Below are 27,262 nucleotides of genomic sequence, written 5' to 3'. Positions count from 1 at the left end.
CACAAGCATGCCTGAGACGCTACATCTTGAAGATATGAGACTCGTCTTAGCAGGAAAATCAGAGCAATTTTTAAAGATATGGTCTCCTTTCATTGATTCACTACAAGTATAGTATGGTGCAACACAACTCTGGAATTAAACCGATTCACGGACAGGGTGAGAAATGAAGCAGGTATATCAACACGTAAAGGTCCCTTTTTTCTTTTTCTTTATTATTTTTGGTCTTTGTCTTCTTATTCTTCTATAGGCTTTTACTCATTCACTCCTGGACTGCACTATCTGGTAGTCTAGGGGTTTACACATTCACTATTTTACTCTCCCTCTTTCTCTCTTGTTCTATTTATTTCTTGTTAAATTTAAAATGGAAGATTACATTAAATGTATTTTGTCATATGCCACGGTTTATACTACTGTACATTGCTTCTAATAAACATATTTTTTTTTAATTAAAAAAAAGCCAATTAGGCAAACACTTTGCAAGCCAACGAAACACGTTCTCCGAAAGCTCTTTAAAAGCCAAGCCAATTGGGCAAACACTTTGCAAGCCAACGAAACACATTCTCTGAAAGCCCTTTAAAAGCCAAGCCAATTTGGGTCTGTTTCCCCAACGCGCGTTTGAGGGGGGGGACTGTGGCAGGGGGTAGAGGGGGCGGAGTGGGGGAGAAGAGGGGGAGGGGAAGGAGAGGATGGGGGAGGGGGAGGTGAAGTGGGCGGGGGGGTTGGAGCGCGCGTGCATGAGTCGAGCCGCGGGCTGTGAAAGCTCGTTCTCTCCAAAGATCCTATAGCCACTTAGCCGCTATGGGATGTTTGGTTTGGCAATTTGAACAACGGGGAGCGTTGGAGTGACCGATGGAGAGAGAGGGCAGTGAGAGAGGGGAGAGACAGAGAGAGGACAGAGCCATCGTTTGGAGAGCCTTGGTATAGAGTCACCGGTTTGGCACCATTTCCAATTCCCAGTTGCAGAGATGTTGACCTGACCATGAAGGTCTATTTTCTGGGGGGGGGGGGGGGAGTGCGAGGACAGAGAGAGACAGGGAGGGCAGAGACAGGGAGGGCAGAGACAGAGAGGGCAGAGACAGAGAGAGGGGAGAGACTGCTGGCGTGCGTGGGGCGGCTTCTTTTTGGCCCCGGTCACGGCCCCATCCCAAACCCAGGGTTTGGCCCCCACTCCAGCTAGTTAGAGAGTGTGAGACCTCGCATCGTCTGCGGAGCGAGGATGTGGACGGGCGTGGACCCCGCGGCGGGCGGGGTTCTGCAGAACTTTCTCGATATTTCTGAGCTCCATGGGCTCGCATACTCGGCGCTTCAGACCCCTAGTACGGGGGGGGGGGGGGGAGAGAGGGCGGAGTGGGGGCAAAGTGGGGGCGAAGTGCGGGTGATGGGGTTAGAGGAGGGGGAGTGGAAGGAGAGGATGGGGAGGGAGGTGAAGTGGGGGGAAAAATCTTGGAGGGGGGTGTTGTTACCGAACTGAACTCACTGGGGAATGAAGTGAGTGAAAGCTGCGGTTAGAGAGTGTGAGGCGTGGCATCCTCGGCACTTCTGAGACTTCGGCTCTGTCACGCTGGGTGTTCCACCGCTGCTGGAAAAGCAGCGTTTGATGATGCGATGTTTGGCTTGAGACAGCGTGGCAGGCAAAAATGGCGGCGTCTTTGGAGGAGAGCCGGGCGTCAGCAGCCGTTATGGTCGCTGGCCAGCAGGAGGCGACAAAATGAGTGAGGAGGGGGATGGGGGGGGGGGGGGGGGGAGGGTGGATAATGGGTACATAAAAAATGGGTACATAAAAAAGAAAAAATGTTTTGAGGAGTGCAAAATCGGACGTAAACACTTTGCAAGCCAACGAAACACGTTCTCCGAAAGCCCTTTAAAAGCCAAGCCAATTGGGCAAACACTTTGCAAGCCAACGAAACACATTCTCTGAAAGCCCTTTAAAAGCCAAGCCACGTATAAAGGATTCAATTCAATTCAATTCAATTCAATTCAATTAAAAGTGAATGAGCCAGCGACATGGAAAAAATGACAGAGTTTAATGACGGAGTGCTGGCGTAACAGTGAATCAAAGGCCAAATCTGGCACCCTTAAACACACACAGCCAGAAACACACACACACACAGTTTTAATATATAATAGATATATATAAAACTAAAACTAAGTATAGTAAACTATATATATCTATACTATATACACATCTATATATATATATATACTATATACATCTATACTATATATATATATATACACATACTCAAAAAACAAACAATGCTAGTGCAATGATAATAATAATAATAATAATAATTATTATAATAATATAATAATTGATTGTAGTTCAGAGCTTATTTGAGGTTGTAGTGTTTAATAGCCTGGTGGTTGTAGGGAAGAAGCTGTTCATGAACATAGACATTACAGTTTCCAGGCTCCTGTACCTTCTTCCCGATGGCTGGGGTGAAATGAGTGTGGCCAGGGTGGTGTGGGTCTCTGATGATGCTGGCTGCCTTTTTGAGGCAGTGACTCCGATAAATCCCTTCAATGGTGGGGAGGTCAGAGCCGGTGATGGACTAGGCAGTGTTCACAATTTTTGACGTATTCTCCATTCCTGAGCATTCAAGTTGCTGAACCAGGCCATGATGCAACCAGTCAATATGCTCTCTACTGTTCCCCTGTGGAAGTTCAAGAGAATCCTCTTTCACATATCAAATCTCCGTAATTTTCTCAGGAAGTAGAGGCATTGATGCGCTTTATTTATAATTGCAACAGTGTGCTGGGTCCAGGAAAGATCTTTGGAAATATGCACGCCCAGGAATTTCAAGTATTTGACTCTCTCCACCATCTTGTGGGTCTTGATCCTTCCTCTTCTAAACTCCACAATCAGTTCATCGGTTTTACTGATATTGAGAGCCAGGTTGTTGTGCTGGCACCATTTGGTCAATTGGTCGATCTCACTTCTATACTCTGATCCATCACCATCAGTGATTCGTCCAACAGTGGTGTTGTCGGTGAACTTGAAGATGGAGTTTGGACTATGTCCGGCTACACAGTCATGGGTTTAGAGTGAGTAGAACAGGGGGCTGAGCATGCATGTCTATAGCCTTCCCTTGTCAACATTCTTAGTTATTTCATAAAACTAACTTTTTTTAAATCTGGTGTCGGAGGGCAAGCCTATTGGGACCAGTGACCACAATACTATTAACTTCAAAATAAATATGAATAAGGACATGGCCTGCCTACAAGATAAAGTTCTAAAGATAGACACAACATGCTGGTGTAACTCAGCGGGAAAGGCAGCATCTCTGGAGAGAAGGAATGGGTGACTTTTCAGGTCGAGACCCTTCTCCAGACCCAATTTGTTATTGACCCGTAACATCACCCATTCCTTCTCTCCAGAGATGCTGCCTGTCCCGCTGAGTTACTCCAGCATTTTGTGTCTATCTTCAGTTTAAACCAGCATCTGCAGTTCCTTCTTACAGGTACATTTCTGAATTGGGCAAGGCTAACTTTGATGGATTAGACATGAACTTGCAAAAGATGATTGGAGTAGGTTGATTGGAGTGGATTGTTTGCGGGCAAAACATTCACAAAGTGGGATGGTGGGAGTTCAAATCACGTACAGCTTGAACACCGATTTTCCAGCAACTGATGGTCTGCCCACCCCTATAATCTGGACAAAATGACGAGCTCAGTTGAAATTCTCTTGTAGCTACAGATGACATTGCGAGTGGTAAGCGTTCTTTCCGGTCATGTCCTCATTTTAACAACACTTTTATAACAGATGTCAGATATGTGGAGTATGTCAGTGACACACTGGAGGTGACAGCAGGTGAGAATGAAGGGAGCCCCTCGATGACTGAGGGAACACACCGTAACACTAAGTGCTGGAGTAACTCAGCGGACTGAATCAATGTGGAGAAGGGTCCCGATGTCGCCTATCCGTGTTCTCCAGAGATCCTGACCTGCAGAATTATTCCAGCAAACTGTCCTTCCGACGAGTGAAGTAAGGCTCGATGGTGCTGGGCTCGATCGGAAGCTAGAGCTCTAAACGGCCATGAAATGGCACAAGCCGGGGATGGGTTGGCAGGACATTCCATTCACATTCTGTTAACATTATATATTTGTTTTATTTCAGTTTCTGGCACTACAAGGTGCTTTAGACACATGGGAGGGGTGACATTAGTGGGCAGGGGTGTATTGTTGCTTCATTATCACGGGACCTCGGTTAGTCCAGAAAAACGGATAAACCAGAAAGGGCCCCTCATTGGGCCCCTCACAAACATAGAGGTTATCAATGTGAGGCCCCAACTCCCGAGCCACTCATTCATCTGGCCTTACTTCCTGTTCCTATCCTCACCAGTTTGTGGCACTGTGGACTAATCTGGAGATTACTACCCTGCCTTCTAACCTTCTGCCCAACTCCTTGTACTCATTCCACAGGATCCTTGCCTACCCATGTCATTTGTGCCAATTTGCACAAGTCAAGTCAAGTCAAGTTTATTCGTCACATACACATATACGATGTGCAGTGAAATGAAAAGTGGCAATGCTCACGAATTGTGCAAAAAACCAAACAAACAAACTACAAACAGAATGGAACAGAATCACATATTCACATATCACATAATTGTGGGAGGGAAGAAAAAGGAAAAAACAGCAATTTTAAAAAGACACCACACAACAGTAAAATGTTACAGTAAAGTTAGTCCCTGGAGAGATAGGAGTTTACAGTCCTAGTGGCCTCTGGGAAGAAACTCCTTCTCATCCTCTCCGTTCTCACAGCATGGCAACAGAGGCGTTTGCCTGAACGTAGCAGCTGGAACAGTCCGTTGCTGGGGTGGAAGGGGTCTCCCATGATTTTGTTGGCTCTGGAGTTGCACCTTCTGATGTATAGTTCCTGCAGGGGGGAGAGTGTAGTTCCCATAGTGCGTTCGGCCGAACACACTACTCTCTGCAGAGCCTTCTTGTCCTGGGCAGAGCAGTTCCCAAACCAGAGTCTGATATTTCCGGACAAGATGCTGTCCACAGCCGCTGAGTAGAAGCACTGGAGGATCCTCAAAGACACTCTAAATTTCCTCAATTGCCTGAGGTGGTAAAGGCGCTGCCTTGCCTTACTCACGAGTGTAGCAGCGTGTGATGTCCATGTCATATCCTCAGAGATGTGGACTCCCAGGTATTTAAAACAGCTCACCCTATCCACAGTATCCCCATTTATCATCAATGGTGTGTACGTCCTCGGATGATGTGCCTTCCTAAAGTCCACGATCAGCTCCTTAGTTTTTTTGATATTCAAGAGGAGGCTGTTGTCCTGGCACCAGAGTGCCAGTTCAGCCACCTCCTCCCGGTAGGCCTTCTCGTTATCTGAGATCATGCCCACCACCACAGTGTCATCAGCAAACTTGATTATCGAGTTGGAGCTGAACCTGGCCACACTGTCATGTGTGTAGAGGGAGTACAGTATGGGGCTGAGGACACAACCCTGGGGGGATCCTGTTCTCAGGGTGAGGGACTTCGATGTATTTCCCTTCATCTTGACTATCTGCGGCCTGTCGGTGAGAAAGTCCAGGGCCCAGGCACACAGGGGGGTGTTGAGCCCCAATTTATAACCATATAACAATTACAGCACGGAAACAGGCCATCTCGGCCCTACAAGTCCGTGCCGAACAATTATTTTCGCCTAGTCCCATCTACCTACACTCAGACCATAACCCTCCATTCCTTTCCCATCCATATACCTATCCAATTTATTTTTAAATGATAAAATCGAACCTGCCTCCACCACTTCCACTGGAAGCTCATTCCACACAGCTACCACTCTCTGAGTAAAGAAGTTCCCCCTCATGTTACCCCTAAACTTCTGTCCCTTAATTCTGGAGTCATGTCCTCTTGTTTGAATCTTCCCTACTCTCAATGGGAAAAGCTTGATCACGTCAATTCTGTCTATCCCTCTCATCATTTTAAAGACCTCTATCAAGTCCCCCCTTAACCTTCTGCGCTCCAGAGAATAAAGATCTAACTTATTCAACCTTTCTCTGTAACTTAGTTGCTGAAACCCAGGCAACATTCTAGTAAATCTCCTCTGCACTCTCTCTATTTTGTTGACATCCTTCCTATAATTGGGCGACCAAAATTGTACACCATACTCCAGAATTGGTCTCACCAATGCCTTGTACAATTTTAACATTACATCCCAACTTCTATACTCAATGCTCCGATTTATAAAGGCTAGCATACCAAAAGCTTTCTTTACCACCCTATCTACATGAGATTCCACCTTCAGGGACTATGCACAGTTATTCCTAGATCCCTCTGTTCAACTGCATTCCTCAATTTCAGCAGCTTCTCGGCCAGTCTGGTGGGGACTATGGTGTTGAAGGCTGAACTGAAGTCTATGAACAGCATCCTCACATAGCCCCCCTTCTGGCTGTCAAGGTGAGAGAGAGCGGTGTGCAGAACCTAGGAGACCGCATCGTCCGTGGATCTGTTCGGACGGTATACGAATTGTAGCGGGTCCATGTTGCGAGGGAGGAAGGCGCAGATGTGTTTCTTGACCAGCCTCTCAAAGCATTTCATGACTACCGAGGTAAGGGCCACCGGACGGTAGTCATTCAGACAGGCTGGGGAGGCATTTTTAGGTACCGGTACAATGATGGATTTTTTGAAGCAGGCAGGGACCACGGACTTGAGCAGGGAGAGGTTGAATATTGTAGTGAGCACCGGAGCTAGCTGCGTAGCACAGGACTTGAGTACTCGCCCCGAGATGCCATCTGGGCCTGCAGCTTTCCTCGTGTTCACCCGTGTCAGAGTCCTCCTCACGTCGTGCTCTGACAACGAGAATGTGTGCACATTCCTCCCTTCAGCTTCGATAGCCAGCCCACTGGCGGTATTGTCGATAGTCAGCAGACCTTTTTTAATTTTTTTAGTATGTTTTAAAGTGTGTATTTAATGTTTCTTTGTGTGTTTTGTGTGGGGGGTGGTGTGGGGGGGTGAGTGGGAAACCGCTTCGGTCGCCTCCTCCACGGAGAGGCGAGTTTTTCCAGGTCGCCTTCCCCGTGGCCTAACATCAAGGATCGACGCGGCCTTTCCCGGAGACGCGCCCGGGGCTTCAGCGGCGGGCGCAGCGTGGACTCTCGGCGTGGAGCGGGTGAGCCCTCGCTGGGGCTCGCTGGAGGGGAGCGCTCCGTTTCACTGACCCGGGGCAGCCGGCAGCCTGAAGTCGCAGCCTGAAGCCGCGGTCTGCAGAGCTCCAGCTGGTGCGGCGTCTACAGCCCGGGATCTCACGTTGGGGACCCGGGGGAAGAAGAAGCCATCACTGCCGGCCCGCGGCCAACTTCTACCGCGGGTCCGCATGGACTTACCATCACCCCTGGAGGGGAGCTTCGACCGCCGGCCCTGCAGTCTACGGTGCTTCTGGCTGCGGCGGGGACTTTAAAACTTGACCGCCGGCCTGCGGCCTACAACAACTTAAAGCCGCGGTCTCCGGTGAGGAAGAGCCGATCCTGGACTGACTCTGGACTCTGGTCCTGACCACGGGGGGGAAATGGAGGAGGACTGGCCAAATGTTGTGCCTTCCACCACAGTGATGAATGCTGTGGTGGATGTTTCTGTTACAGTTTTATTGTGGTTGTGTGTTCTTTATTATTGTATCGCTGCAGACAACCCAAATTTCCACCAGCCTGGCTGTGTGGCAATAAATTATATCTAATCTAATCTAATCTAATGTTGTCCATCTCGAAACGAGTGTAAAAGAAGTTCAGGTCATCAGCTAGGGAGGTGCTGGCACTTCCAGTTGAGGGGGGGCTGCTCCGGTAGTTGGTTACAGTCCGTAGCCCCTGCCCAGACGTCTGGTGTCCTGCTGCTCCATCTGTAACTCCATCTTGTCTCTGTACCTCCTTTTTGCATCCTTCACCGCCCTTCGCAGTCGTTAGGACTCTACAATGTAGATGTCCATGTTTCCGGATCAATTTAAGATAACTGCCATCTTTACTGCAGTACACCAAGAAAAGTTTAACAAAAGCTCACTTTCTGCGCCGAAGCCTCTGGAGCCAAATCCTCGCACTTACCCTTGTTTAAGCAAAATTTAAAACACAACACAAAGATTGGGTAAGACAATCAAGACTTTATTTAAGACCACCAAATAAAGGTCACTGGGAACAATCCAGCAATCCCCACCATCGAAAGCATCCTCATGACCCGCAGGAGATGAGGTGGCATCTATCATCTGTCAGATAAGGACACCCATGATCCAGACAAGGCCACCTTGCTGTTCAGTTTGAGCAGGAGGTACAGAAGCCCGAAGGACCACACCTCCAGGTTCCAAACAGATACACTTACAACTGTCAGCTTCTTAAATCGAACTGCAAAACCTTAATCTGATCTCTGCAAAGGAACGCTGCTGATCACCTCTTGCACCACCGTGGGCTTCTGTGTAATTTGTGTGTGATTTATGTTTATGTGTTGGTTGAGTCAATGTGCCTGCGGTGCTGCTGCAAGCAACATTTTCATAGTACCTGTACCTCACTGTACTTGTCTAGATGACAATAAACTCAACTTGATTTCAACAGATGTGTACAACCCTAAACCTCTTGTAAATGGAACACTACAGCAAATCTCATGCACTACCATGTTTTACACAACGTCTTGAATTTTTGCACAGTATTTATATTTTTATTGTCTTGCAGAATTTGTGTAATTTATATATAATTTGTTTTCTATGTGCTGTTTCAGCTTATCTGCCTCTGATGCTGCTGCAAGCAAGATTTATTATACCTGCATGACTTGACTTCTATGTACAATATTAAAGTTACACCTTGATTTATTTGCTCAATTCACAAAGCCCACCACCCAGTCGTCTATTAACGACTTCCTCAACCTGTCATGCCACTTTCAGTAAATCTCTAATCTTTGCAACTCTTTTAGAATTGTTTCCTTTAGATCATTGCTTCTTATTCTTCCAGTTCTTGAGATTATATCCATTGGGCACGAGTAACTCACTCAGTTCTCCACCATCATTGGAGTACATATCCCAAACATCAAGCGAGATGGTGATAATGATGAGTATCAGAGCACTCCCACTTGCCACATAGACATTAGTCTTCCCATCAGGAGGCAGCTAAATACTCAGCTAACGTATCATTGACCATATCATATAAATCAGCCAAAGGTACCCTCTGGCAAAACAAAAGTGATAATCCCATGGAATGGAACTAACAAGGAATTGCTCCGTGAGTAATTAGTGTTGGAAAATGGGAGACAGTGGAGGTTCCATGGGCTAACTAACCTGTTGTTAAAGGCATGGAACTAAAGATGCTGTGGGAAAAATGTGGTAATTTGAAGGGAGACCACCAGCACTGCTTTCTTCAAGATCTAGCTATCTCAGTGCTAGAAAACGCAGCCAGTGTAAAATGGTGACAGCAGCCTACATGTAAAGGTTGAACCATGTGGAAGACTCCCCAATCCATTCTTGACTGGTGGAATGATTCAGTGCCTTATTTACCCCCCTCTGTGGGCATGTAGTCAGTTGATGTTGGTCTGTTGTGGGTTGGTACATTCCCTCCCCTGCAGGAACTAGGTGGGATGGTTTGGTTGTCAAAAGCAATGGTACAAAGCCTGGTGCCCGATTGCATGTTTCATTATTTGAATTTATTTTAAATTGTAGGCCTTTCGCTCAAGGAAGTTGTACTTGTCGCAGCATCAACTGCAGGACTGATGCTCTCTTCAGCATCTCTTCATCCAGCTATGTTGCCGGACCAGTGGAGATGGAAAACACTTGGAGGTATTTGAAAATGATTACTTTGCTTTGTATGGACTTTCAGGTGTCTTCACCTAGATGCCTTCAATTTGTACAAAAGCAACCAAACAAAAGTGATATTGCAACTTTCTGCCATCCTCTTCCTAATCTCACCTCCCACTCTAGTTTCTGCTCTCAGTCCATGTGACCTGTGGAATGCAATTCTCCCACATTGTTGCACAAATTATGAACTGGTGCTTTGTCGTGTCGTGGAATTCCTGGAAAGATTCTGGAGTCTCCTTTGACCTAACTCCAGAGGGGTGTTGAGGAGGTGGCCTTGAGAGAAGTCTTGTCACTTCTTGTAACACCAGTCAGGTTAGAGGCGAGAGGAGTGTAGGTGGCAGTGGTGTGGAGGAGGGAAGCCTCTCTCATACCTTGTGGCATTGGGTGTGGAGCCTGATAGCAGGGAGCTGTGAGCGGTCCCCATGCACTCCTGGTTCAGCCACAGAGTCGCTCTCGTATCTCGTATCACACAGTATCTGGCAATGGCAATGTGAAAGTATCTGTCCTTCAAGCCTGGTGGTGATTTCTCTTGGATGTTAGGGCACAGTTCTTCAAAAGCATCTTTCAGTCCAGGATGTTTACCACAGAAACATTCATGCATGGACACATCACCATCGTGCAGTGCCTGTCAGGTTATGAACCATCCTATGTCCACCATCAGATACACTTGCCCTATTTGAGAGGACAGTCCTTCCCCTGAAACGTTTCCATGCAAATATATATATCCCCCGTTACGTCCCTCCATCCAGGGAGCCAAATAGTCCATCCAGGTGCAGCAGTGATTCCAATTTTGTGTACTCTATTTGCTGTTCACAATGTGGTCTTCTGCACATTGGCGAAACAATCACAGGTTGCATGACTGCTTTGCAGAACAGCAGCAAGAGTACTTCTCAGCTTCCAACAGCTTGTTACTTTAATTCTGCACCTCACACCCAATTGGCTTCTTCCACTGTGCCAGCAAAGCCCACTGCAAACTTGAGAAGCAGCATCTCATATTTGCTTTGTGTGTTCCTGCTTTTAGATAACTAGTCTTTTCGGTTTGTATCCAATCTAATCAGTTGTGATGAAACATAAAACTTGTACAATTAACTCAGTTTTCAGTTCTCCTCACTTGCTGGGTCCAGGGAATATCTTTCATTTTGAGTTTTCAGCTAATGTATTGATTTGACAGTCACAGAGGGTTCTTTGGAACAAAGGAGACTGAAGTGCACAGAATTATACAAGATCTAGAGAGTTTGAACAGGAAGGAAATATTCCTATCAGACAGGTGGAGAACAACATTAATTTATTTCATTTGGTAGAAAGACTTGAGGTGTTGAAAATTGTTTTGTAACCAGTGAGTGACGGGGATCTGGAGCTCACTAACTTATTGTTTCCAAAGTTGATGGAGGTGAAATCCCTCACCATGTTGTAAAGCACTGGAAAACCACTGACAAGGACAGGGAAATGGGATTGTCCTAAAGTCCAATATTGGCCAGCATGGTCACATTGGATAGAATACTCTTCTCTCTTTGCTCTTTATAAACATCCTAATAGAGGGGCCCCCTATATCACAGGCTGTCATAGATTCATAGTCATGGAGCTTGGAAACAGGCTTTGCCCCAAGTTGCCTACGCTGACCAGCATGCCCCATCTATAATAATCCCACCTGCTTGCATTTGGCCCATATCGTTCTGAACCTATCCTATTATTGTACCTGTCCAAATATTTTTTCAATATTGTGTTAGTACCTGCCTCAGCTACCACTTATGACAGCTCATTCTATATACCTATTCAATGATTCAACCAAGCACGCTTTGTGTTAAATAATTTGCCCCTCAGGTTCCTATGAAACCTGTGAAACCCTTCAACTTAAACCTATGTTCTTGATTCCCCTACTCAAGAGACAAGAGTGTTTTATTGTCATATGTCCCAGATAGAACTTGAAATTCTTACTTGCAGCAGCACAACAGAATATGTAAACATAGTACAGGTACACTGTAAACAATATGATAAATGAGAGAGAGAAAAAAATAAGTTCAGAGATAATATCTCAACTTATTTTTTGAGTTACCACTGATCTTATTTTTTCCTCTCTCATTTATCATATTGTTTACAGTGTACTATGTTTACATATTCTGTGGGGCTGCAGCAAGTAAGAATTTCATTTTTCTATCTGGGACATATGACAATAAAACACTTTTACCCAGTCTATTCCTCTCATGATTTTATACACCTCAATAAGATCACCCTCTATCAATGCACTCCAAGGAATAAAGTCCTAGCCTGCTCAACATCTCTGCATAGCTCAGGTCCTCACATCCTGGCAACTCCTCATGAATCTTCTCTGCACCATTTCCAGCTTAACAACATATTTTTTATAACAGAGTGACCAAAACTGAACATAATACTCCAAATTTGACCTCACCAATGTTTTATATGGCTGTAACATAACCTCCCAACATCTATATTCAATACTCTGACTGATGAAGGCCAATGTGTCAAAAGTCTTTTTGACCACCCTATCTACCTGTGATTCCACCTTTAAGGAACTATGTACCTGCATTCCCAACTCCCTCTGCTCTACAACACTCCAGAGCCCTGCCATTCATTGTGCAGGTCCTGCCCTGGTTAGACTTCCTAAAATGTGACACCTCGCATAACTGAATTAAACTCCAATTCGGCGCCCTGTACGGCAGCGGCTACTCCAGCTCCCGATAGCAATGTGCGTTTTATGTTTAATATGTTGTCTGTACCGTCACAGTCTTGTGCGAGAGTAGTCTATAACAGAACTACACTACTTGGACTAAGAAACTTCGACTTTTCCGAAAACCTTTCTGGAATTACAATGGCTTTGGAACGCGAGGCACTCTGCGAGCTAGGCATCCTACACCGGCAAGACCCAGGGGCCTGCAAGGCAGCGGACTCTCCTCCCATCACAGGTCGATACTGGAGGCGACACTGGAGGCGGTGCACGCGGCGTGTGAGACCTAGCTTGCGGCACAAGCGGTGTGCTAGACCTAGCAAGCGGGGCAGCTGAGCGGGTATCAGCGCCAGGCTAAAAGCTAACCCCTACAGACCTGCACTTCCTTCTATTCTGCTATCCAACGTTCGTTCGCTGGAAAACAAAATGGACTATCTTAGACTGGATTTAACTACACAAAGAAAGGTCAGAGACTGCAACGCCATCATCCTCACAGAGACGTGGCTTAACAACTCCGTTTCGGACAACGCCATTCAGCTGGACGGACTAACAACATTCCGGGCGGACAGGTGTCATGCTCTCAGCGGTAAATCTCGGGGGGGTGGTGTATGCATTTTCATCAATAACAACTGGTGTACAAACGCCGTAACTGTGTCAAGCCACTGTACTGAGGTTATAGAATTTCTGACAATTAAATGCCGACCATTCTACATGCCAAGGGAATTCACAGCCATCAACATCACAGCTGTGTACATTCCACCCAGTGCGAACACAAAGGACGCACTGTCTACATTGTATCAGTCTATCAGCTCAATGCAGAACTCTAACCCGGACTCTGTACATAATCGCTGGCGATTTCAATCAGGCCAAACTGAAGATAGTACTACCACATTATTACAAACATGTGAACTTTGCAACCAGGGGAAATAACATACTCGACCAAGTCTACACCAACATCAGACAGGCATTCAGAGCTGCTCACCATCCCCACCTGGGGAACTCAGACCACCTCTCTGTTATGCTAATTCCAGCTTACAGACCTCTATTGACCAGGAACAAGCGGTCTGTGAAGCAGATCAGAGCATGGCCAGAGGGAGCCACCTCAGCTCTCAAAGACTGTTTCGACTGCACAGATTGGACCGTTTTTAGGGAGGCTGCCACTACCAACCATCATGTCAACTTGACGGAATATACTGAATCTGTGACTGGATATATATTCAAATGCATGGAAGATGTGACCGTCATCAAAAACATCACCACGAGGGCCAACAACAAACGTGAGGTCCTGAGAGCACGGAATGCTGGTTTCAAGTCTGGGGACAAAGACGCCCTTAGTACTGCTAGGGCCAACTTGAACCGGGGCGTGAGAACAGTCAAGCGTGTCTATGGACAGAAAATTCAAGCACACTTCACAGACACTAAGGACCCCAAGCGCCTGTGGCAAGGCATCCAGTCTGTCACCGGCTACAGGCCAACACCCCCACCGTGCGAGGACAACACAGACTTCCTCAACACACTTAACACCTTCTTCAACCGGTTTGAGGAAGACAACCCCACCACACCAACAAAAGCCCCTCCCTGCCCAGACCATGAAACACTTCACCTGGACCCAGCTGATGTGCGGAGGACCCTACTCAAGGTGAACCCCAGAAAAGCTGCAGGTCCTGACAACATACCGGGGCGTGTGCTCAGAGACTGTGCTGACTAACTCACAGATGTTCTCACTGACATCTACAACACCTCTCTGAGCCAAGCCATCATACCAGCATGCTTCAAAGCCACCACCATCATACCGCTACCCAAGAAATCCCCAGCCTCAACACTGAACGACTACCGACCCATAGCACTCACGTCCATCATGATGAAGTGCTTTGAAAGGTTGGTCAAGGCCCACATAACATCCAGTCTCCCCTCGACACTTGACCCATTCCAGTTTGCATACCGTCCCAACCGTTCCACTGATGATGCCATTGCAACAGCACTCCACCTAAGCCTGGCTCATCTGGAAAACAATAACAGTTACGTGCGGATGCTGTTCATCGACTTCAGCTCCGCCTTCAACAGTCATCCCCCAACACCTGGTGAATAAACTCGATGAAATAGGCATCAGCACCCCACTATGCAACTGGTTACTGGACTTCCTCACCGACAGACCACAGACAGTAAGAGTTGGCAAAAACTCATCAGAGACCACCATCATGAACACCGGGGTCCCACAGGGATGTGTGCTGATCCCTCTGTTGTTCACGCTGATGACACATGACTGTTGTGCCAAACACAATTCGAACCACATCATCAAGTTCGCAGATGACACAACAGTGGTGGGTCTCATCAGCCACGATGATGACTCAGCCTACAGAGAGGAGGTACAACAACTCATCAACTGGTGTGACATCAATAACCTTCAACTCAATGTCAATAAAACAAAAGAAATAACTGTGGACTTCAGGAAGAAACAGACAGCACACACCCCACTCACCATCAATGGCAGTGCAGTGGAGTCTGTGAAAAGCACCAAGTTCCTGGGAGTGCACATCACAGATGATCAGACATGGTCCACCAACACCATCTCCCTAGTCAAGAAAGCACAGCAACGCCTCCACTTCCTTCGACGGATGAGGAGAGCCGACCTCCCCCCTTCTGCCCTCACCACTTTTTACAGGGGTGCCATTGAGAGCATTCTTACCAGCAGTCTCTCAGTCTGGTATGGCAGTTGCTCTGCTGCTGACCAGAAGGCCCTACAGAGAGTGGTGAGGACAGCGGAGAAGATCACCAGATCACCCCAACCAGCAATCCAGGACTTATACCCATCTCGCTGTTCCAAGAGAGCAACCAATATCATCAAAGACACCACCCACCCAGCACACAAACTGTTCACCCTCCTACCATCCGGCAAGCGCTACCGCAGCATGCGGAGCAAAACCACCAGATTCAAAAACAGCTTTTTCCCTCAGGGCATCAGACTACTCAACACACTCAAGAAAATTCCATGAACATTACACAAACAAAGACCAACTGACTGTCAAATTAACTTTAACTCAATGTCTGCAGTATGCTATTTGCACTTTTCTATATTGCACCTTTTATTATTGCACCTTAATAACATACCTCAAAATGTTACTACACTCTGGCACACTGTGAATATTTTATATAATGTATATATGTATGTATGTATGTCCACTATTTATCTTTATTGGTATATAGTCTGTCTGTGTTATAAATATTACTTGCACATTTGGAGTATGGGGAAACGCAATTTCAATCCTCTGTGTAACTACTTGTTGCATTATTTGAATTGACAATAAAGTTTACTTTGAACTTTGAACTTTGAACTTTGAACAATAACCAATCCTCAGACCAGCTGCCCAACCAATCAAGAGCCTGCTGCAATGTTTGATAAACAACTTTGCTATCTATGATACCACCCAATTTAGTGTTATCTGCAAACTTACTAATCATACCGTATGTTCTCATCCAAATCATTTATACAGATGATAAACAGCAATGGGCACACAACTGAAAAGCCTGCTAACTCTCCTTGGATTCCATGCGATCTAACCTTTCAGAGCAGCCTACCATGCGGAACCTTGTCAAATTCCTTGCAGAAATCCATATTTACAATGTCTGCAGCTCGACCCTCATCAACCTTTTTGGTTACACCTTCAAAAAACTACAATCAGATTGTGAGACAGGACCTCCCACGGACAAAACTGTGCTGACTATCCCTAACCAGCTGTTGTCTATCTAAATACATGTATATCTTATCCCTCTGAATACTCGCTCGTAATGTTCTGATCACAGATGTTAGACTCACTGGCATATAGTTCCCAGGCTTTTCCCTGTAGCCCTTCTTAAATAGAGGTACATTAGCCACTCTCCAGTCTTCTGACACTTAATCCGTATTTAATGATGACTCATAAATCTCAGCCAGGGCACCTGCAATTTCTTCTCCGGCAACCCACATTGTCCACAGAGATTTGTCTACCTTCATTCGAGTTAAAACATTTATCACCTCCTCAACCATAATACTGACTACCTTAAGACATTTCCATTGATTGCCCACGTTCCGCAGTCTTCATGTCTTCCTCCACAATATAGATAGGAGAAATCCTCATTGAGGTCCTTGTTCATTTCCTGTGGTTCCATGCAGTGGATTCCTGAGTGGCCCTATTCGCACTCTGGTTACATTTTTCCCCCTTAATGTACATAAAATCTCTTCGGATAAGATGAACTTTTATTATCCACAGAACTATTGTCTATTACCTCCACTGAGGTAATAGACAATAGGTGCAGAACTAGGCCATTCGGCCCTTCGAGCCAGCACCACCATTCAATGTGATCATGGCTGATCATCCCCAATCAGTACCCCGTTCCTACCTTCTCCCCATATCCCCTGACTCCGCTATTTTTAAGAGCCCTATCTAGCTCTCTCTTAAAAGTATCCAGAGAACCTGCCTCCACTGCCCTCTGAGGCAGAGAATTCCACAGACTCGCCACTCTCTGTGAGAAAAAGTGTTTCCTCGTCCCCGTTTTAAATGGCCTACTCCTTCTTCTTAAACTGTGGCCCCTGGTTCTGTTTAAGAATAAGGAGTAAGCCATTTAGAACGGAGACGAGGGAACATGAGATGGGATAGAATCTTGAAGGGGATGTAATTTAAACACAATGGGAACAAGGAATATTTGGGAGAATTCATAAACAAGGAACTGCAGATCCTGGTTTATATAAGAAGACACATAGTGTTGGAGTAACTCAGCGGGTCAGGCAGCATCTCTGGAGAACATGGATAGACAATGTTTTGAGTTGGGACTATTCTTCCGACTGATATTTGGCATATTTTAGTCCAGAGGGCAAAGGGAAGTGAGGGACGGTGCAGGGTCGGAGGGACAATCTTATTCACATCGAACTATGGGTTCCTTATACATTTTGAGAGTGACTTAGAGGCAGCAGTAAGTGAGCAGTTATTGTGGTACCACCGGATAATCTTCCAACAAATATGGTGATGTGGAACACAATGATGTGAAGTGGGCCTTAGATGGGGCTGTTAATGGTTGCCTAACTCAGTTTTGTACCAAGGACATTCAGGTTAAGTGCTTTGCACCTGGTGGATTTCAGTTGGGGTGCGCCATTGGAGCAATTCTGGTGAAAGACAATCAGTAATAATGGGGGGAAAGGATTTAGTAACTTTGATAGAAGGCAGAATCTGTACCTCAATAGCATTGACAAAGGTATGAATTTGAAAGTTACAGCAGTAATATTTTTGAGGAGTGAAATCTTGCCACCAGATTTTTGAGAGCAGATTGAAGAACAATAGATATCAAATCCATCCGCAATAGATGCTGCCTCACCCGCTGAGTTTCTCCAGGATTTTTGTCTACCTTCGATTTTCCAGCATCTGCAGTTCCTTCTTAAGCAATAAATGAATGATTTTGTTACGATGTGTGTCTGGGTGGTGGACTTCCTGGGCAGCCTCCATTTATTATCCCCATAATTGGGCAATTTGGCCTAAATGGTTGTGCAGTTCAGTCTTCATCTGGGGTCAGAGCAATGGCCATGAGTACCAGGATATAATAATGTTCCAATTCTTGGCAGCAGAATGAATGTTCTTAATTAAACTGCAACTTCAGACAAGACAGTGGCAACAGCAGCCTTGAGATTATGTATATAACACGGGAAGCTGATTTAAAGTGGGCTCTTGCCTCATCCACTGGATGTAGACAAGTAAGCATAACCTGCCTTTTTCATAGCCAGTGGATCGTTAGTGTTATCAAATGTAATGGTGGTTTTTGTCTCTCCTGTGCTCTCCACTTGCTGTCAATGCCGCACAGAGGAAGCTAGTCTGCCCTATGACTTACCAGGAAGTAGGATACATATAATCACTAGTGTCAAGCTATTATAATGGATGCCAAAGGTGGCAGGGTGGTGCTGCAAATGGTTAAATTGCCGTAAACATCTCCAGGGACCCGGGTTCAATCCTGACCAGAGGTGCTGTCGGAGTGGAGTTGCTCATTATCTTTGCGGCCATGTGGATTTTCTTCTCGTGCTCCAGTTTCCTCCCACGTTTCAAAGACATGTCGGTAGATTAATTGTTTAAGAAGGAACTGCAGATGCTGGAAAATCGAAGGTAGACAAAAGTGCTGGAGAAACTCAGCGGGTGCAGCTGCATCTATTGCTCCATAGGTGCTGCTGCACCCGCTGAGTTTCTCCAGCTCTTTTGTCTACCTTTGGTAGATTAATTGTCTGCTTGAGCTACTCTTAATGTACTGTAGGTCCTTAGCAAAAGGAATGAAAGGGATCCTTCACTATTAGCCAGCGAGAGGGAATAGACTAAAGGAATATAAAATGGGAGGAATGGAATTGTGTCTTCTGTGTTGTAATAAGTATGTTTGGATTTTCAGCAGTTTTTAAAATTCTTCTTTTTTTCTCCACAGCACTTCTGAAAACTAAATTTTATTTTTTGAGCCTATCTTTCAGTAATACCGTGTTTTTTATTGTCATCTACATTACCTTCTCCTACTGGATTTTATTTAAAGGTTTGTTCACATATTTTCTTTACCGACCTAAAAATGTCCACTGTCATTGACTGGAATGAGTATCTGTCAGTATCTGAGCTGCTTCACCAGGACCAGCAACACCTGCGGTCTTCTGTCCCACAGCCAGGCGCTGGAGAGCCTGCTGGAGGTTTTTGACTTACATAGCTGAATGACATAAGGAATAGGATAGAATTAGACCATTCGGCCCATCAAGTCTACTCAGCCATTCAATCATGGCTGATCTATCTCTCCCTCTTAACCCCATTCTCCTGCCTTCTCTCCATAACCTCTGACACCAGTACTAATCAAGAATCTCTGCCTTAAAAATATCCACTGACTTGACCTTCTGAGACAAAGAATTCCACAGATTCACCACCCTCTGAATAAATAGATTTATCCCCATCTCCTTCCTAAAAGAACCTCCTTTAATTCTGAGGCTATGACCTGTAGTCTGGACTCTCTCACTAGTGGAAACATCCTCTCCACATCCACTCTATCCAAGCCTTTCACTATGTATGCTTCAATGAGGTCCCCCCCTCACTCTTGTAAGCTCCAGCGAGTGCAGGCCCAGTGCCGACAAATGCTCATCATACGTTAACCTACTCATTCCTGGGATAATTCTTGTAAACTTTTAATTAATTCAGAAACAAATGTTCTGAACTTAAAGAAAGGTAACTTTGAGGGTATGAGACGTGAATTGGCCAAGATAGACTGCCAATTGATTCTTAAAGGGTGGATGTGCAATGGAAGGCATTTAAAGACTGCATGGATGAACTATAACAATTGTTCATCCCAATTTGGCAAAAGAATAGATCAGGGAAGGTAGTGCATCCGTGGATAATAAGGGAAATCAGAGATAGTATCAAAACAAAAGATGAAGCATACAAATTAGCCAAAAAAATCAACCTACCAGAGGACTGGGAGAAATTCAGAGTCCAGCAGTGGAAGACAAAGGACTTAATTGGGAAAGTGAAAATATATTATGAAAAAAAACTGGCAGAGAACATAAAGACTGACTGCAAAAGTTTTTATAGATATGTGAAGAGAAAAAGATTAGTTAAAACAAATGTAGGTCCCTTGCTGTCAAAAACAGGTGAATTGATCATGGGGAACAAGGACATGGCAGACCAATTGACTTTGGTTCTGTCTTCACTAAGGAAAACATAAATAATCTGCCGAAAATAGCAGGGGACCGGGGGTCAAATGAGATGGAGGAAATGAGTGAAATCCAAGTTAGCCGGGTGTTAGGTAAATTGAATGGATTAAAGGCCGATAAATCCCCAGGGACAGATAGGCTGCATCCCAGAGTACTTAAGGAAGTAGCCCCAGAATTAGTGAATGCATTAGTGATAATTTTTCAAAACTCTTTAGATTGTGGAGTAGTTCCTGAGGATTGGAGGGTAGCTAATGTAACCCGAATTTTTTAAAAGGGAGGGAGAGAGAAAACGGGGAATTACAGACCAGTTAGTCTAACATCGGTAGTGGGGAAACTGCTAGTCAGTTATTACAGATGGGATAGCAGCATATTTGGAAAGTGGTGAAATCATTGGACAAAGTCAGCATGGATTTATGAAAGGTAAATCATGTCTGACGAATCTTATAGAATTTTTTGAGGATGTAACTAGTAGAGTGGATAAGGGAGAACCAGTGGATGTGTTATATCTGGACTTTGATAAGGCTTTCAACAAGGTCCCACATAAGAGATTAGTATACAAACTTAAAGCACACGGTATTGTGGGTTTAGTATTGATGTGGATAGAGAACTGGCTGGCAGACAGGAAGCAAAGAGTAGGAGTAAACGAGTCCTTTTCACAATGGCAGGCAGTGACTAGTGGGGTACCGCAAGGCTCAGTGCTGGGACCCCAGCTATTTACAATATATATTAATGATTTGGACGAGGGAATTGAATGCAACATCTCCAAGTTTGCGGATGACACGAAGCTGGGGGGCAGTGTTAGCTGTGAGGAGGATGCTAGGAAGCTGCAAGGTGACTTGGATAGGCTGTCTGAGTGGGCAAATGCATGGCAGATGCAGCATAATGTGGATAAATGTGAGGTTATCCACTTTGGTGGCAAAAACAGGAAAGTAGACTATTATCTAAATGGTGGCCGATTAGGAAAAGGGGAGATGCAATGAGACCTGGGTGCAATCTTAAGAAAGAAATTAGAAAAGCTAAAAGAAGATATGAGGTTGCTTTGGCAAGTAAGGTGAAAGTAAATCCAAAGGGTTTCTACAGCTATATTAATCGCAAAAGGATAACGAGGGATAAAATTGGTCCATTGGAGAAACAGAGTGGGCAGCTATCTGCAGAGCCAAAAGAGATGGGGGAGATATTGAACAATTTCTTTTCTTCGGTATTCACCAAGGAGAAGGATATTGAATGATGTGAGGTAAGGGAAACTAGTAGAGTAGTTATGGATACTATGAGTTTCAAAGTAAAAGAAGTACTGACACTTTTGAAAAATATAAAAGTGGATAAGTCTCCAGGTCCTGACAGGATATTCCCTAGGACATTGAGGGAAGTTAGTGTAGAAATAGCCAGGGCTATGACAGAAATATTTCAAATGTCATTAGAAACGGGAATAGTCCCCGAGGATTGGCGTACTGCGCATGTTGTTCCATTGTTTAAAAAGGGTTCTAAGAGTAAACCTAGCAATTATAGACCTGTTAGTTTGACTTCAGTGGTGGGCAAATTAATGGAAAAGATACTTAAAGATAATATATATAAGCATCTGGATAATCAGGGTCTGATTAGGAACAGTCAACATGGATTTGTGCCTGGAAGGTCATGTTTGACTAATCTTCTTGAATTTTTTGAAGAGGTTACTAGGGAAATTGACGAGGGTGAAGCAGTGGATGTTGTCTATATGGACTTTAGTAAGGCCTTTGACAAGGTTCCTCATGGAAGGTTGGTTAAGAAGGTTAAACTGTTGGGTATAAATGCAGGAATAGCAAGATGGATTCAGCAGTGGCTGAATGGGAGAAGCCAGAAGGTAATGGTGGATGGCTGTTTGTCGGGTTGGAGGCAGGTGACTAGTGGGGTGCCTCAGGGATCTGTGTTGGGTCCTTTGTTGTTTGTCATGTACATCAATGATCTGGATGAAGGGTTGGTAAATTGGATTAGTAAGTATGCAGATGATACCAAGATAGGGGGTGTTGTGGATAATGAAGAGGATTTCCAAAGTCTACAGAGTGATTTAGGCCATTTGGAAAAATGGGCTGAAAGATGGCAGATGGAGTTTAATGCTGATAAATGTGAGGTGTTACACCTTGGCAGGACAAATCAAAATAGGACGTACATGATAAATGGTAGGGAATTGAAGAATACAGTTGAACAGAGGGATCTGGGAATAACCGTGCATAGTTCCTTGAAGGTGGAATCTCATATAGATAGGGTGGTAAAGAAAGCTTTTGGTATGCTAGCCTTTATAAATCAGAGCATTGAGTATAGAAGCTGGGATGTAATGTTAAAATTGTACAAGGCATTGGTGAGACCAAATCTGGAGTATGGTGTACAATTTTGGTCGCCCAATTATAGGAAGGATGTCAACAAAATAGAGAGAGTACAGAGGAGATTTACTAGAATGTTGCCTGGGTTTCAACAACTAAGTTACAGAGATAGGTTGAATAAGTTAGGTCTTTATTCTCTGGAGCGCAGAAGGTTAAGGGGGGACTTGATAGAGGTCTTTAAAATGATGAGAGGGATAGACAGAGTTGATGTGATCAAGCTTTTCCCTTTGAGAATAGGGAAGATTCAAACCAGAGGACATGACTTCAGAATTAAGGGACAGAAGTTTAGGGGTAACATGAGGGGGAACTTCTTTACTCAGAGAGTGGTAGCGGTGTGGAATGAGCTTCCAGTGGAAGTGGTGGCGGCAGGTTCGTTAGTATCATTTAAGAATAAATTGGATAGGCATATGGATGAGAGGGAATGGAGGGTTATGGTATGAGTGCAGGCAGGTGGGACTAAGGGAAGAAAAAAATTGTTCGGCGCGGACTTGTAGGGCCGAGATGGCCTGTTTCCGTGCTGTAATTGTTATATGTTATATGTTATATGTCATGGTACGCCAGTCATTGAAAGTAGGCATGCAGGTACAGCAGGCAGTGAAGAAAGCGAATGGTATGTTAGCATTCATAGCAAAAGGATTTGAGTATAGGAGCAGGGAGGTTCTACTGCAGTTGTACAGGGTCTTGGTGAGACCACACCTGGAGTATTGCGTACAGTTTTGGTCTCCTAATCTGAGGAAAAACATTCTTGCCATAGAGGGAGTACAGAGAAGGTTCACCAGACTGATTCCTGAGATGTCAGGACTTTCATATGAAGAAAGACTGGATAAACGCGGCTTGTACTCGCCAGAATTTAGAAGATTGAGGGGGGATCTTATAGAAACTTACAAAATTCTTAAGGGGTTGGACAAGCTAGATGCAGGAAGATTGTTCCCGATGTTGGGGAAGTCCAGAACAAGGGGTCACAGTTTAAGGATAAGTGGGAAATCTTTGAGGACCGAGATGAGAAAAACATTTTTCACACAATCTCTGGAATTCTCTGCCACAGAAGTTAGTTGAGGCCAGTTCATTGACTATATTTAAGAGGGAGTTAGATGTGGCCCTTGTGGCTAAAGGGATCAGGGGGTATGGAGAGAAGGCAGGCACAGGATACTGAGTTGGATGATCAGCCATGATTATATTGAATGGCGGTGCAGGCTCGAAGGGCTGAATGGCCTACTCCTGCACCTAGTTTCTATGTTTTCTATGTTTCACTTATCTCCTCCCAACCCCTACCCAGTCTTGCAGCAACTGACCCTCTAAGGTGGGTTAACAAGGCACTGATTTGTTATAAAAAACAGAAAACGCTGGAAATCCTCAGCGGGTTAGGCAGCATCTGTGAAGAGATACAGAAAGACTTAACATTTCTGTTTTGGGATTCTTTGACAAAACCCACCGTGTTGTTGTCAAAGACAGATGATTTACGAAGCCTGTTCAGTCTCCAGTTTAAAATGTCCATGTAGCCTGCTGCCAATATTCTACACTGGCTGTTCCTTCTGACGTTGGATTGGCTAGATTATATTGGGAGATAATTTGAGTTTTGAAAAATTATCTGGGGCTACTTCCTTAAGTACTCTGGGACGCAGCCTATCTGGCCCTGGGGATTTATCGGCCTTTAATCCATTCAATTTACTTAACACCACTTCCCGGCTAATTTGGATTTCACTCAGTTCCTCCATCTCATTTGACCCCCGGTCCCCTGCTATTTCCGGCAGATTATTTATGTCTTCCTTAGTGAAGACAGAACCAAAGTAGTTACTCAATTGGTCTGCCATGTCCTTGTTCCCCATGATCAATTCACCTGTTTCTGACTGCAAGGGACCTACATTTGTTTTAACTAATCTTTTTCTCTTCACATATCTATAAAAACTTTTGCAGTCAGTTTTTATGTTCCCTGCCAATTTTCTTTCATAATCTATTTTCCCTTTCATAATTAAGCCCTTTATCCTCCTCTGCTGGACTCTGCATCTCTCCCAGTCCTCTGGTAGGCTGCCTTTTCTTGCTAAATTATATGCTTCATCTTCTGATTTGATACTGTCCCTGAATTCCGTTATTATCCTTGGATGCACTACCTTCCCTGATTTATTCTTTTGCCAAACTGGGATGAACAATTGTTGTAGTTCATCCATGCAGTCTTTAATTGCCTTCCATTGCATATCCACCATCAACCCTTTAAGAATCAATTAGAAACATAGAAAATAGGTGCAGGAGTAGGCCATTCGGCCCTTCGAGCCTGCACCGCCATTCGATATGATCATGGCTGATCATCCAACTCAGTATCCCATCCCTGCCTTCTCTCAATACCCCCTGATCCCTTTAGCCACAAGGGCCACATCTAACTCCCTCTTAAATATAGCCAATGAACTGGCCTCAACTACCTTCTGTGGCAGAGATTGCCACAGATTCACCACTCTCTGTGTAAAAAATGATTTTCTCATCTCGGTCCTAAAAAACTTCCCTCTTATCCTTAAACTGTGACCCCTAGTTCTGGACTTCCCCAACATCGGGAATAATCTTCCTGCATCTAGCCTGTCCAACCCCTTAAGAATTTTGTAAGTGCCAGTCTATCTTGGCCAATTCACGTCTCATACCCACAAAGTTACCTTTCTTTAAGTTCAGGGCCCTTGTCACTCTCCATCCTAATGAAGAACTCAACCATATTATGATCACTCTTGCCCAAGGGGCCACGCACAACAAGACTGCTAACTAACCCTTCCACAATACTCAATACCAAGTCTAGAATAGCCTGCTCTCTCTTTGGTTCCTCTACATGTTGGTTTAGAAAACTATCCCGCATACATTCCAAGAAATCCTCTTCCTCAGCACCCTTGCCAATTTGATTCACCCAATCTATATGTAGATTGAAGTCATCCATTATAACTGTATAAACATTTTGGTTGTTGCAATAGGTGAAAGGTCTCCTGGTCATTTCTCATGAGCCTGTTTGTTAATTGAATTCATTTTTAATTGCAGGTCTTTCACCATTGGATGTCGTGGTTATTATTTCATTGATCACAGGACTGCGGCTTTCTTCAGCATTTGTAAATCAGCCCCACAACACGAGTTCAGATAAAGGTATTGATGCTGTTTAATGTACACGGGTATAAACTCCAAGCACTTCACATTTAACTAGTTCTTATTTTTACACAAAGTAAAGTTTGAATAATCAATCCTCACTCAAACAGCCCCAACCCCATGACACAAGGGATGTAAATGCTCTACCTTTTTGTCCAGTTGTGAAATGTTTAGTGCTGTAAACATTTAGGCGATGTTTCTGAACTGACAGGAGAGGGTTCTTTGGGAGAAGAGGCGCTCACAGGAGCATTTCAATTCTTTTGCATTTCACAGATTATGTTGAACTTTATTGTAGCAATGATTCAGTTTAGAGGTGAGGACTGAGGGAAAGGCTGAATGTGGACTGAAAGAGTAGAGGAGATGTGGCCAGTGTAAAGAGAAGGGGAGCAGGGGTTGGACACGAGCAAGCAAGCAATAGGTGAGGTGGGGTTGATTGCCAGATACAAGTCGGGTATGGTCAAGGGTGATATAACGATACAGGCTGAGAGGTGAAAAGTGGAGACACAAAAGCTGCAGATTTTGGAATCTGATAAGAAAGGAAAGTGAATAGTGCTTCACAGGGACCTAAACATCCTTTCCAGGTGAGAGAGACTCACCTGCACCTCCTTCCATTGTATTCATTCCAGCCAATGGGGTTTCCTCTATGTCATTTACAAAGTGACTACTTTCTGAGCACCTGCACCTTGTCCACTGTGACCACCTGGATCTCCTGGTTGATAGCCATTTTAATTCTCCTTCCCATTATGACACTGGTCTGTCCGTCCTCGGCCTCCTCCACTGGCAGAGGCCAAATGCAAACAAGAGCACCAGCTCCTCGTATTCTGCTTGGATGCTCTGCAAACCAATGTATGAACATTGAAATCTCTCATTTCAGGTAAACCCCTCCCCCTCTGCCACTTTCTCTCTGCTTCTATCTACCCTGGCCCTTTCACTCCATTCTTCCTGCAATTCACCCCCCCCCCCCTCCCCCAGCAACCCTATGTTCCTGTTTCTTTCCTCGTCTGTCAATTGCCCACAATTTCCTCTCATTAGAGCTGCTCCCCTCTGCTTCTGTTTTTCCAGATGCCATCATCCCTCCACACCGGTGTCCAGCAAGGCTGCATACACACCCCCTAACTATACTCATCATACACAACTGTGTAGCTAAATTCTGTAGTAACTGCATTTATAAGCTTGTAGATGACATCTACTCTTTACTCAGAGAGTGGTAGCTGTGTGGAATGAGCTTCCAGTGAAGGTGGTGGAGGCAGGTTCGTTTTTATCATTTAAAAATAAATTGGATAGTTATATGGATGGGAAAGGAATGGAGGGTTATGGTCTGAGTACAGGTATATGGGACTAGGGGAGATTATGTGTTCGGCACGGACTAGAAGGGTCGAGATGGCCTGTTTCCGTGCTGTAATTGTTATATGGTTATATGGTTATCTCCCTTGTGGGATGGATCACAAACAATGACAAGATGAAGTACAGGAAGGAGATGAACAACCTCTCCCTCAATGTCAGCAAGGTGAAGGAGTTGGTCATGAACTTCAGGAAGCGGAATGGTGTACCCGCTGCAGTCTGCATCAATGGTGCTCAGTGCTTGATGTTCCATCAATTTGTCCTGATCCAACTATATTGACGCTACGGGCAAGGAAGTTCACCAATGTATC

General features: G+C 44.9%; 1 protein-coding gene across 1 annotated transcript in view; it reads left to right on the top strand.

The window, feature by feature from the left end:
* LOC116990052 overlaps positions 1 to 27,262 on the top strand; it is a 122,121-nt gene that overhangs the window by 21,544 nt on the left and 73,315 nt on the right. The window contains exons 3-5 of the mRNA XM_033047578.1: positions 9,641 to 9,757; positions 18,888 to 18,989; positions 25,509 to 25,610. Of these exons, the coding sequence (XP_032903469.1) occupies positions 9,641 to 9,757; positions 18,888 to 18,989; positions 25,509 to 25,610 (321 nt within the window). The remainder of the gene's footprint in view (positions 1 to 9,640; positions 9,758 to 18,887; positions 18,990 to 25,508; positions 25,611 to 27,262) is intronic.

This window comes from Amblyraja radiata, chromosome 30 (assembly GCF_010909765.2).
Source record: "Amblyraja radiata isolate CabotCenter1 chromosome 30, sAmbRad1.1.pri, whole genome shotgun sequence".
Taxonomy (NCBI): Eukaryota; Metazoa; Chordata; class Chondrichthyes; order Rajiformes; family Rajidae; genus Amblyraja; species Amblyraja radiata.
This window is presented reverse-complemented; position numbering and strand designations above follow the sequence as displayed.